General features: G+C 35.9%; 1 protein-coding gene across 7 annotated transcripts; it reads left to right on the plus strand.

Annotated features, from left to right (window-relative positions):
* Positions 1 to 1,369: 1,369 nt before the first annotated feature.
* Positions 1,370 to 11,078, plus strand: LOC136209701 (double-stranded RNA-binding protein 4-like). 7 transcript variants are annotated; one of them, XM_066001266.1, is made up of 9 exons: positions 1,370 to 1,608; positions 1,789 to 1,848; positions 3,495 to 3,680; positions 7,071 to 7,204; positions 7,395 to 7,594; positions 9,092 to 9,354; positions 9,826 to 10,036; positions 10,134 to 10,676; positions 10,901 to 11,078. In XM_066001266.1, exons 5-9 carry the CDS (start codon positions 7,468 to 7,470, stop codon positions 10,924 to 10,926), a joined length of 1,170 nt encoding a protein of 389 aa, XP_065857338.1. In that variant the 5' UTR covers positions 1,370 to 1,608; positions 1,789 to 1,848; positions 3,495 to 3,680; positions 7,071 to 7,204; positions 7,395 to 7,467; the 3' UTR covers positions 10,927 to 11,078. The 7 variants fall into 7 exon arrangements, with proteins under 7 accessions (XP_065857338.1, XP_065857340.1, XP_065857344.1 ...); XM_066001268.1 differs by lacking the exon at positions 3,495 to 3,680 and adding an exon at positions 6,659 to 6,878; XM_066001272.1 differs by lacking the exon at positions 3,495 to 3,680 and having other exon boundaries at positions 10,134 to 10,680.
* The last annotated feature ends 1,102 nt before the right edge of the window (positions 11,079 to 12,180 follow it).

Consider the following 12,180-nt stretch of genomic DNA (forward strand, 5'->3'; position numbering starts at 1 on the left):
CAAAACTACGTCATGAGATTCAAACCTTGGACCCTTCCATCTACACTACACCCTACCTACCACTGAGACACTTGCTTCTCTTGCGCATTATATCACGCGCACTGCTTAATATACCATTGTGCTAGTAACTTCTATTGTTTAATATTTTTTTTGAAAGGACTATTGTTTTTTTTTTTGGTAGGAAAGGGAAAGAAAAAACAAAAAACCAAAAAACTAGCTCGGGATTAGCCTAGGAAAGCTAACTCCCACCTGGTCATCAGACAACATCGAAATGTGCATAATAATGAATTATTAATAAAAAAAAGAAATGTGCATAATAGCAAATTATTAATAGAAAAAAAATCCAAGAACATGTTCTAATTTCTTATTTATTTAATTCCTTTATAGTTTTGTAATTTATGTTATATAAGAAAATATATTTTTTTAAACATACGTTAGAACATATATTTTAACTTTTAAAACACGAACTATGAAAAAAACACGAACTATGAAATTTAGAACGTACGACATATTTTTTAGAACACACGTTATGTTTTTTAGAACATGTGTTATGTTTTTTCGAACATGAGTTATAAATTATATTATAGAACAAATAAAAAAACGATCCAGATATCCATTGATTTTTTTAGAACATTATACTTAATTTTTGGAACACAAACTATAAACTTTAGAACATACGTTATGTTTTTTTAGAACATACGTTATGTTATTTAGAATATGAGTTATAAATTATATTATAGAACAAATGCAAAAATGGTCCATATATTTACTGATTTTTTAAAAACATTATACTTAATTTTTAGAACACAAATTATAAAGTTTAGAACATATGTAACAATATTTAGAACATCGTCCTTAACATTTTAAAACATAAATTACAAAAATATAGAAGAATTAAATAAATGAGAAATTAGAGCATGTTCTTGGATTTGTTTCTATTAATAATTCATTATTATGCACATTTAATCAATATTAATAAGTGCATGCGTCAAATATTAAACAATAGAAGCTACAAAAGCAATAATATATTAAGCAGAGCGCGACATAATACATAAGAAAAGTAATTGTCTTAGTGGTAAGTAGTGTGAAGTGTAGATGAAGGGTCAAAGGTTCAAATCCCCTCATCAGTACCATCAAACAAACTATAACTGATTTAATGAGTCGTTTTTTTATCGATGGACTAAAAAAATAATGGACAAATGTTGAAACGAGAGGACCGAGCCATAGCATGAACCGTCCCGTTAGCTTTCCTTCGAATCCATTTGACTGATTAATAATCGTTTGATGAAAGAAGTGATCGAATATGAGTAGTCTGGTCGCCATATTATATTATATACTTAATAGTTAAAACCCATTTTATTTTTTGTGGCCCTGGGTAAAAAAAACAAGGGAAATTTACAACAAAACCTAAATCTAAGAAAGATAGCCGCCGACCTCACTTCCCTTCATTTCATCATCCCGATCGCTCATCCCTTCATCACTTCCCTTCTTCGCACTTCCCTTCGACAGTTCGGCGTTCGTTCATCACCCTTCGGAGTTTGGAGTTTGGAGTTCGTTCATCTCAGCTAACATTATTACATTCATTCTTTCACGATTACTTCTTTTCTTGTAAGTCGTTTAACATTATCCATTTTATTTTTATATATTTAAACTTGCCTAAGTTTCTTTGGACACCGGCGAACTGGGGAATTTCAACTTCTTTCCGAGTTTTTCTTGGCATTTACTATTTCTTGCTCACCAAACCTATATGGAGTTTGATTCTGTCATGATTTTTTTTTTTTTTTGCAGTAAATATTTTGTTTACCAGCAGCTACTTAGAAGCTATTTTGCAGATTACAATTCTTTCTGGTAAACCTTTGGACTTTTGCTTTCTTTCCTTTTATGTTTTAATTGGAATTCTGAAGATCTAATTACTATTTCAAGTTTGCCCTGCCATTTTATTTTAGGACATTTTAACTTCTTGACCACTAAAATATAGGGCTTCAACAGTTTGTAAGAATTTGAACATCTTAAGCACTGAGTTTCAATTTTAAAAAAGCCTATTGTTTCAATTTATAGATGAGCATTTGTGAATTACAGGATTATATATGTGTTAATATTCATATATGTCCAATTCGGTTTTTTATTTATACACAAGCTGCTTGCGAGCAAGCTCGTGAACAAGATAAATGAGCTGAAACAAGCTTCTATTTGAGCCGAGCTCATTAATATTTTGTCAAGCCTGAGGAGGCTAAAGCTCGGCTCAATTACAGGCCTACCTCCTTCCAAGCAGACCTGATACTGTTCGTCCTAGGCCATTCATCCCTGATTCATGTCTATACCTAATGAAAACTCCCAAATCAGGAAAAAAACCCCAAAGCCAAACATTCTACCTAAAAAAAATTAAAAACCATCTAACAAAAATCAATAAAATTAAATAGTAGATGATGCGAATCGAAGAAGTGAATCGAAAAATCACAAAAAAAGGATGAGGCGGAAGAGAGTAAATAGAGCTAGGGTTGGTTGAATAGGAGAGAGCCAAAGAGAAAAAGACCTAAAAGAGCAATTTCGGGCAGAAAATGGTGGACAGGCGTCCCTGTCCCCGTCCTTAATTGTAGTGCTAGCAGACGAAGAGCAATTTCGGGCAGAAAATGGTGGACAGACGTCCCCGTCCCCATCCTTAATTGTAGTGCGAGCAGACGACTTAACTACTAGCCGTCGTCTGCTTGCACTACAATTGAGGACGCGGACTTGGACGCCTGTCCACCATTTTCTGCCCGTAACTGCTCTATCAGGTCTTTTTCTTTTTCCCCCTCTCCTATTCAACCCTAGCTCTGCTTCCTTTCTTCCACCTCATCTTTTTTTTTTTGTGATTTTTTGCTTCACTTCTTGTTCTTGCATCATCTACTAATTAATTTTATCGATTTTTGTTAGATTGTTTTATTTATTTTTTCCGTAGAATGTTTAGCTTTTGGGATTTTTTTTGTTTTGTTTTGTTTTGGTTTGATTTCCCCCTTCTGATTTTCGAGTTTTCATTAGCTGTAGACATGAATCGGGGATGAGTGGCCTAGCATGAACAGTATCGGGTATGCTTGAATGGAGGTTGAAGAAGGTTAACTAATGAAAGGCAGGAAGGATAATGTGAAGTAGGGTGAGATTAAATAGTTATCCTTTAAAAAGTTTGCTTGGATGAAGATCAAAGTTTTTAAAAGTTTTATATTGATTTCATAGAGAAAGCCTTGAAATCCCTACAATTTGGTGGACTAAGAATGGAGGTTTTGTAATCTATAGAAATCTCGCATTTTTTTTATAAACTTTGCTCCCAAACAAGGTTACTTATACAACCGCTTTTTATTTAACCTCCAACCCCTATTCAAGCATTCTCAACTGGTGGATTGATTTAATGCAGTCAATTATTCCTTCACAACCAAATGCTAATAAAACAAATAAAGGAACATACATATCCAACTTTAGCTTCCTGTTTGATGTATTTACTGAGCCCTCATCATTGTCAGTGAGCTGTTGGAAACTATGAAGCACCGATACTTCTAAGATGTCAACGTACGCGAATCAGATACTCTGGGGATACCGATATGGTCATATGGAGGGATACGGCTAGGAAGTATCCCTTTTTTCCTTTTTCTTTTTTAATCAGGGGATACGCCGTGGATACTTGGGGGATACTTTTCATAATTAATTAGGTAAATTGGAGGTTTTTTTTTTTTAAACTTGATTTCACGGTTTTATATGATGGTTCATGTTAGCCGACCCCGAATCATTTCGGGACTAAGGCTTTGTTGTTGTTGTTGTTTGAAAATATAGGGATTACTTACATAAAACATTAAATAAATTAATATTAACCCACCCACCTACCTGTTGTGCAAAGACATAAAAAATTAAAACCCACCCAACCTATTCTCTATTTTCTCTCGACGAACCCTGACTTTCAAAACCAAAAAAAAATCGCATAACTATCTTGAATCTATTGTACAGTGGATAATTAGTAGAGGGGAAAAATGGGAACAAAATTACGGATATAAAATTAAATTATGATCAGGCAAATATAGGGGAAAAAACACATTATTTGCATTTTTTGTATTTGAACACTATCAATTTATTGAATTCTGTTTTTTTCTTTTTACACAATAGAGAATTTATTGGTCAAGCTTTAAGCTATTACAAAGAAAAGGAGGGGAATAGACTCCCAAACTCTGCAACCAGACATAAAACAAGTTGTTTTTGCAAGAACATAAATCAACATGGTTTGCAGATTGCTTAATAAAAGAGATAGAGCAATTATCCATGGCCCTGAACAGAGAGATACAATGAGTAACAATTAACCCAAAGAGAGAAATAGATTACTGACTGAACAAGGATTTGAGAATCTGATTCGATTTGAATATCTGAGTCTGAGGCCCTTGCCTTTAAACCAGCTAAGAGCTTTACGGAGGCTAAGACATTCAGCAAGCAAAGGATCAGGGGGGCAAGATAAAGTACCATTTTTAGCAGCTAGGAACAACCCACCATGACCACGGAGAACCCAACGAAACCAGCTTTTTGCGAAATTGGGGATAGAGCGGTATCCACATTACACTTGACATGCCCAACATCAGGCGAGGACCACGGATCAGTATCAGTCGCAACAGTAATCGTAGCATCTCCAATCCTGGTCTGGGACCATCTCGACAGATAAGCTGTTGCACTATAGAGAATAAGACCCGATGGGAGACCTTTTTTGTTCCAAACCCAAGAGTTTCGGTTCTTCCATGGAGCCCAAGAAATCATAGCCTCAACATTTGCATCGGTTTTGCTTTTGTTATTGAAAATAAAAGTCCATATATCGAACAAGTTATCAAACTGACTTCTAATATCTCCAGCATTAGAAAAGGACCAAGCCCGCCTAGCCATCAGACAGCTAGCGGACAATGAAAGCTAGTTTCAGCAGCGGAAAGGCAAAGAAAGAAGACATAAAGGATTGATTGGAACTCTCTTTTCTGATAAGCAACCATCGTAGGCAGGCTAGCCGCTATGGAGCGCCACATGAATTTTTTTACTTTCGGTGGAGCTGATAAATTCCACACTTCATTCCAAATATTACTGTGCCCTAAGGAGTGCAAAATCTGGAAATTGGTGGAGAGAACCCTGTAGCCACTTTTGACAGTATACATACCCCTCTCTTGTGCATCCAAGACCATTTATCATCCAATAGACTAAAGCTAATTGGAATATGTCTAATTAAATCCCCATCCCTTTTAAAAATGTCAGATATAACATCTTCATCCCAATTGGAACCATCCAAGGTTCGGAGACCAGCTACGCTTTCCTCTTCAAGACCTGCAAGTGGAACAAATTCCACAGAAGGATTCGAGGGATCAGAACTCCATGGATCCGCCATATGTTTGTATCCTTTCCGGTGCCAACTAACCTAAAGACACCCGATTTAACAACATTTTGGGCAGCCATTATACTTTGCCACAAGAAGCTGGATTACATTTCACTGTTGCATCGAGGAAGCTCGAATTAGGATCATATATTGCTTTGAAAACGCAAGCAACCAGAGAATTGGGCTGGCTTAGAAGTCTCCACCCTTGTTTAGCAAGTAAAGCTAAATTAAACAAATGAAGTTTCCTAAACCCATACCACCTTTAGCTTTTGGAAGGCACAAACGGTCCCATGACTTCCAATGGATGCCCTTAGCATCAGCACCCTCAGAACTCACCAGAAGGAGTTCATCATCTTCTCCAAGTCTGCACACAACATCTCAGGAAGCCGGAAGAGGCTCATCACAATGGAAGGAATAGACTAAATTACAGATTTTAAAAGAACCTCCTTAGAGAGAAACTTAGTCTTCCAGCTAAGAAGCTTAGACTTCACCATTTCTTCCAGAAAAGAAAAAATCTGCCTCTTATTTTTACCTATTAGCGAGTGCAACCCCAAGTATTTACCCGGGACAGCAATCATATTGATCCCAAAAAAGTCACTCATTTCTCTACAAGTCTCAGCTGAACAATTGCGACTGAAGAAATAGAAGACTTTGTGAAATTGATCTGTTGACCTGAGGCAAGCTCATACTGAGAAAGGCAGGATTTAATAGCTTCACACTCCACCCTGTTGGCGTTAAAGAAGAGATAGCCATTTACAAGAAAGAGTTATAGCTGGGGCATTTCTTGTGATTTTACAACCATGGTTCTGACCACAAGCTTCTAGCTTAGAGAAAGCAACTGAAAGACCTTTTGGAACAAATTAGGAATAAGAAAAGGCGAGATTGGTTCTCCATGTCTGAGACCCTTTTGAGGAATAATAGGCCCTACAGAACAACCATCGTTGAAAATTTGATAACGAGCTTGACACACATCACATCATTAGACTGATCCATTTATCTGCAAATCCTAGTTTCTCCATCATTCTTCTCAGAAACTGGCATTCGATTGGATCATAAGCTTTTGCCATGTCTAGCTTGAGAGAAGCCATGCCAACTTTTCCTTGAGTTTCCTTAAAGAAAGTGATTCAACTCAAAGGCAAGCTTAATGTTATCAGAGATTAGACGCGCTGGAAAAAGCACTTTCTTGATCCGAGATCACAAGATTCAGAACAACTTTCCTGTTAGCAATAGCTTTAGATAAAATTTTATAAATAATGTTGCATAAAGCTATAGGCCTAAAGTCCGAGACTTTTTCAGGGGAGGACTTCTTCAGAATAAGGACTAAGGTGTTGTCATTGATATCATTAGGGATGTAACCCCTATTAAGCCAGTTCAAACCAGAAGCTGTAACATGGCACCCTATAACATCCTAGAATTTTTGATAAAAAGGATTAAATCCATCAGGGCCAAGACTCTTATCCGGGTGCATAGAGAACACAACATCCTTAATTTCAACAGGAGAAAACGGTCTCAACAGGTCAGAATTGATAGCATCCTTAATCTTAGTTTGAACATTGCACACAATAGTATCCACATCACAAGCAGCTGAAGTAAAAATATCGAATTATAATGATGGAGAAGAAGAGAATCCAGGCCTGAATCGCAATTGCGCCACACCCCATTATCATCTTTCAATTTGACAATTTTATTCTTATTACGCCGATTGCAGGCTGCTTGATGGAAGTACTTGGTGTTTGAATCCCCCTTTTGAGCCAAAGCTTTTTAGAACGCTACTTCCAATAGGTCTCTTGCTGTAAAAGGGGGTCATCAATTTAGAACGCTCTGCCTGCAGATCAATCTGAGGTTGGTATTGGAATACGTTTATTATTATTTGTAATAGTTTTTAAAATTGATAAACATAAATTATTTATTAAGGTATAATATGTTTTTCTGGTGTTAAGTATTTTTGAAATGTGTCTGCTGAGTTGCATACATATTGTTGTTACTTTGTGAAAGTGTTGCTAACATAGGTTGATTTTTTTTTTTGCATTAGAAGAAAAAGCCACCTGGTGGACTCTTCACTCTCTTCCTCTCTCTCACTTGTTTAAATTTCTGAACCCAAACCCATGGCTGTAACTTCCTTCCCACCCCCATCCACACCGACACCTCCTGTTGCTACCTTGGCTCCTGCTCCAGCTATGGCTTCCGTCCCTGCTCCAGCTATGCTTACAGCTCCTACTTTGCCGGCTTACAGTGAGTATCTCATTTATATCTTTTATGGTTTGAATAATTTTGTTTTTTGTATATGATTCTCCGTTTATTTCTTTTGTTTCCATCAATAGATGATGTGATTTATTTAAGACTTGTTTAGCTTTCTAGGTGTTTTAGGGATACAAGGGTTGTTAAAAAGTGATAGTTTTAATTTCAAATTTTTGCTTGAATGTCTAACATTTTATTTTGCTTTTTGAGATTGCATTTAGAAGGCAAGGATTTATAGAAGCTGCTGTGGTAGTGGATTAGAATGTTGGTTTTCTTTGCAAGGAAATGAATAACACATATGTAATGCATTATGCTTTTGCTATTGTTTGGTGAACCTCCTCCGGTGATTAATGGCGACTTGTTTGTCGTTTGTGTTTTGCTTTCATAGCAATGAGAATCTAGAGATGTCATTGACTAAGTACAACATATTCGATAGCTTTATTTTCCTTATCTCTTATCCTATCATGTATAGATTCTCAAATCTGACTTGCCTTATCCTCCTTGTCCATTTTCAGTTTTAGATCCTTGTCACCTTTTTTTTTAGTGGTGTCCTTTGAGGTGGTGATCTGGATAAAGACAAAAAAGGGTAAAAAAATTACCTAACAGTAGCATCCATATTGAAGTCTTTTTAAAATGGTGGATGTACACTTGTATCTCTTTTAGATGGAGAATTCAACAAGCACACAGTGCCCTGAATTCTGACCTGTTACATTCCTCTTATGAAGAAAATATACGCATCCAAATACTTTTTGAAAGAGTAACATATAAATTATTACCTTGTAAAAGCTCTAAAGACCCTAAAACTAGGGGTTCTTCTGGGGCATTTGATTAATAAGATATGGAGCTGGAAGCAAGTCCCTTTAATAGGCTTTTAAGATATTGTTAGGAATTATGAGAGGCTTGACTATTATAATAAACGTACATTTACCTTTTTCAAACACTCCATACTAATATCTATGTAATTTGTTCCATTATCTGTTCTAAAAAATTTAACGTTCTTCAACAAATTGAAGACAACTCATTTATGGAGTATGGAAAATAGTAATACACTTCATCTTAAATTTCTACACAAACCGTCAACATTAATCTTTTTTTCTCTTTCAATAAAGATCAGGTTGGAGCTCACCTTTTATGCTAATTAATTAATAAACTTTATTTTTACAGTAACGAGAGGTTCAATTTTGGCTTCATTTGCAAGTTAGTTACTCTTGCTGTTGGTAATCGGAAAAGGTTCATTTGTCAAAATTGATTGTTATGCTAGTCAACTAATGATAGTTACTTGTGCTACATGTGATACAAAGGATATTTTGCTATTGGATGTTTTAGGCTTTTGAAATTATTATTCAACTATTTTGATGCTTCTTATCGATGATTTGATTTGATACGTTCATTTCAACTTCCTATTTTGATATTATATTACTGACAAATTGCTTTCTTTCTATGCTGTAACAAGGAAGGATTAATGAATATGCATTCATTTGTTATATTTAGATATCCCGGAGTGCATAATGTATAAGAGTCTATTGCATGAACACATCCAAAAGGCATCCTTGCCAATGGCAATTTATAAATCTTTCAATGAAGGATCTGCACATTGGCCAAGGTTTAGGTCAACTGTGTTGATTGGTGAAGAACAATTCATTTCTTCAAATGTGTTCTTGCATAGAAAGGAAGCTGAACAGGATGCTGCAAAAACTGCTTTAGAATGCTTACGCAAAAGGATCAAGGAAGAAGGATTCCCCATCATTCATGAGGTTAGTTAGTGTGGATTTAGAATTTTAATAGTTTTTATTGTCCCTTTTCCAATGAGATTTGGCTATATATTAGTTTAACAGCTCTAACTTGTCATGTCATATCAAAGTTTTCTTTTGTTATTAATTTTAACCCTATATCTTTTATATTAGGCATTTTTCATTGACTTATTGTGCAGGAGAGGTCTTGTTGCTCATCATCTTAGTGTTTGTTCTGCTTTTTCTTAAAAATCCTTGATAAAATTGTTTTATTTTCTTTGATAGTGTAGTTTTGACTTCCAACAATAGAGGGGTGCGTATAATATCTATATATTATGCAGTTTTAAACATAATCGTAGCAGAACTATTATGGTGGATAGTGTTTTTCATATGGAATATAATTTGTGCGTTCATGGTGATGAGCACTTCGAGTTCATCAATTCTTAAAATGTTCTTAGGCACTCTAACCCCTTCCCACATGTTTAACAAATTCAGGGCACTATATTATGTAAATCCATCTTGAACGAGTATGCTGTCAAGAGGCAATTGGAAAGGCCTGTTTACAGCACTATTCAGCCTCAAGGATCGCTTCCGGTTTTCATTTCCTCCGTGGTTTTCAATGGTGTCACTTGTACTGGGGAGAATGCTAGAACCAAGAAAGAGGCTGAACAACTAGCAGCCCGAGCTCTGGTTCTTGCTCTTATTAGTATGGTCATCTAATATGTTTATTCCATATTCTCATTACATTCATGGTTATATGGTCTTTTTGTTTGTTGAGTTATTAATTGAATGGAATGACCCAGATGATGGTGATTCTACTTCAAGCGCCATTATTTCCGAAATAATAAAGTCCAAAAGAAAATCCTATGCTTTATTGCCAAAAAATAAGGACTTCCAGAATGCTGAAAGTAGCACACTTCCTGTGGGCAATGATAATGTACAACTAACAGCAGTTTCACAAGCAGCTCCGGAAGTGCATCCTCCCCAGCAGGCAGTTTCACAAGCAGCTCCGGAAGTGCATCCTCCCCAGCAGGCAGTTTCACAAGCAGCTCCGGAAGTGCATCCTCCCCAGCAGGCATTTGCTGCCGTACCAACAGCAGCAGCAGTACAAGAAGGAATTAAACCTGTGGCAGAAGCAGTACAAGGACTTAAACCTGTTGAACAATTTCCCAATATTCCACAACATGTATTTGTGGTACCAAAAGTAGAAGCAATAAAAGAAGGAATTGAACTTCCAATTGCATTTGTGCCACCAATGGTTGACCCAACTCCAGATGATGGTCCTAGTACTGGGAAAAGGAAGAGGAAGAACAGGAGAAAGAACAAGAAGAAAATGCGTACTGAAAGTTAGTGAGTTATTAATTTTCTATTTTATGTTGCATTTTGTTTATTTAACTGCTGCAAATAATCATGCTAAATGATTCTTTTGTTACTTGTCTCTTTTATTGGAAGAAAGTAGAGAGATTTGGAGTTCTTTGTTCTGTTAAGTATTCATTAGTTAGTGAACTGTTTGGACATATATGTCTGTATGCTAATTTCTGTTTTATGTTTGGTTTGTGTAAATGTGCAGGTTCTCCGGGGCTGCCAACCTTTTGAAGAAAGACCGCTGCTATCTTGTAGTTTAAATCAGTAAAGTAACTATTGACTTTGGTGGTTTATTTTATTGAACCTTTGTTGCTGTGCTGTGTAATTATTCTAGATATGCTGATTTTCGTTTTTAAATAGGAAACCTAGTGAACTTTTATTGATGATGGAGCATATAAAAACTGGAACTAGGGCCACATAAAATAGGGCTAATTACAAATCTAGCCCAATTAAGAGGAGCCTTTTACTTTCCATCTTACCAAATTAGACACTTTTAACCATTTTGGACAAAATTACCCTTAGTTCTATTCAATCATCGATCTTCTTCTTCTTCTTCTTCTTCTTCTTCTGGTTTTTCTTCGTTTCAATGTCTTCTTCTGTTCATCTTCTTCAATTTCTGATACCAATCATTAGTGATTTTTGAGATTATTGACGTGTTATGTTCAATTTCCCATAGAAATGGTATGTTTTTAGCTTATACGCTTGCTTTTCTCGTTGGTTTTGCCTCTTTCTTCATCTGTAATGGTATCGTTTCAATTTCCTCTATTTTTCAAAATTTTTTTCAATTTTCCTCCATTGATGTTGCATTTGTGACGAAATTTGTCGCATTTCGTCACAAATGTGATAAGAGTTGTTGCATTTTCGTCACAAATGCGACAAGAGTTGTTGCATTTTCGTCACAAATGCGATAAGAGTTGTCGCATTTGCGACGAATGCGACAACTGTTGTCGCATTTGCGACGAAATGCGATAATTCTTGTCGCATTTGTGACGAAATGCGATAACTCTTGTCGCATTTGTGACGAAATGCGACAAATTTAGTCACAAATGCGACAGCAATGGAGGAAAATTGAGAAAAATTGTGGAAAATAGAGGAAATTGAAACGATACCATTACAGATGAAGAAAGAGGCAAGACCAACGAGAAAAGCAAGCGTATAAACTAAAAACATACCATTTCTATGGGAAATTGAACATAATACGTCAAATGATTGGTATCAGAAATTGAAGAAGATGAACCGAAGAAGAAGTTGAAACGAAGAAGAAGAAGAAAGATGAAAGATGAAGACGAAGCAGTGAGGAAGACGAAGACGAAGCAGTGGAAGAGGAGGATGATCGATCAGAAACAACAAGGGTCATTTTGTCCAAAATGGGTGAAAGTGTCTAATTTGGTAAAATGGAAATATGCAGATTTGATCCTCAACACATGAAAGTAGTACAAATTTATCCTTAACGTTTTCAATTATAATTAAATTTACTTCTATATA

This window comes from Euphorbia lathyris, chromosome 10, assembly GCF_963576675.1.
Source record: "Euphorbia lathyris chromosome 10, ddEupLath1.1, whole genome shotgun sequence".
Lineage (NCBI taxonomy): Eukaryota > Viridiplantae > Streptophyta > Magnoliopsida > Malpighiales > Euphorbiaceae > Euphorbia > Euphorbia lathyris.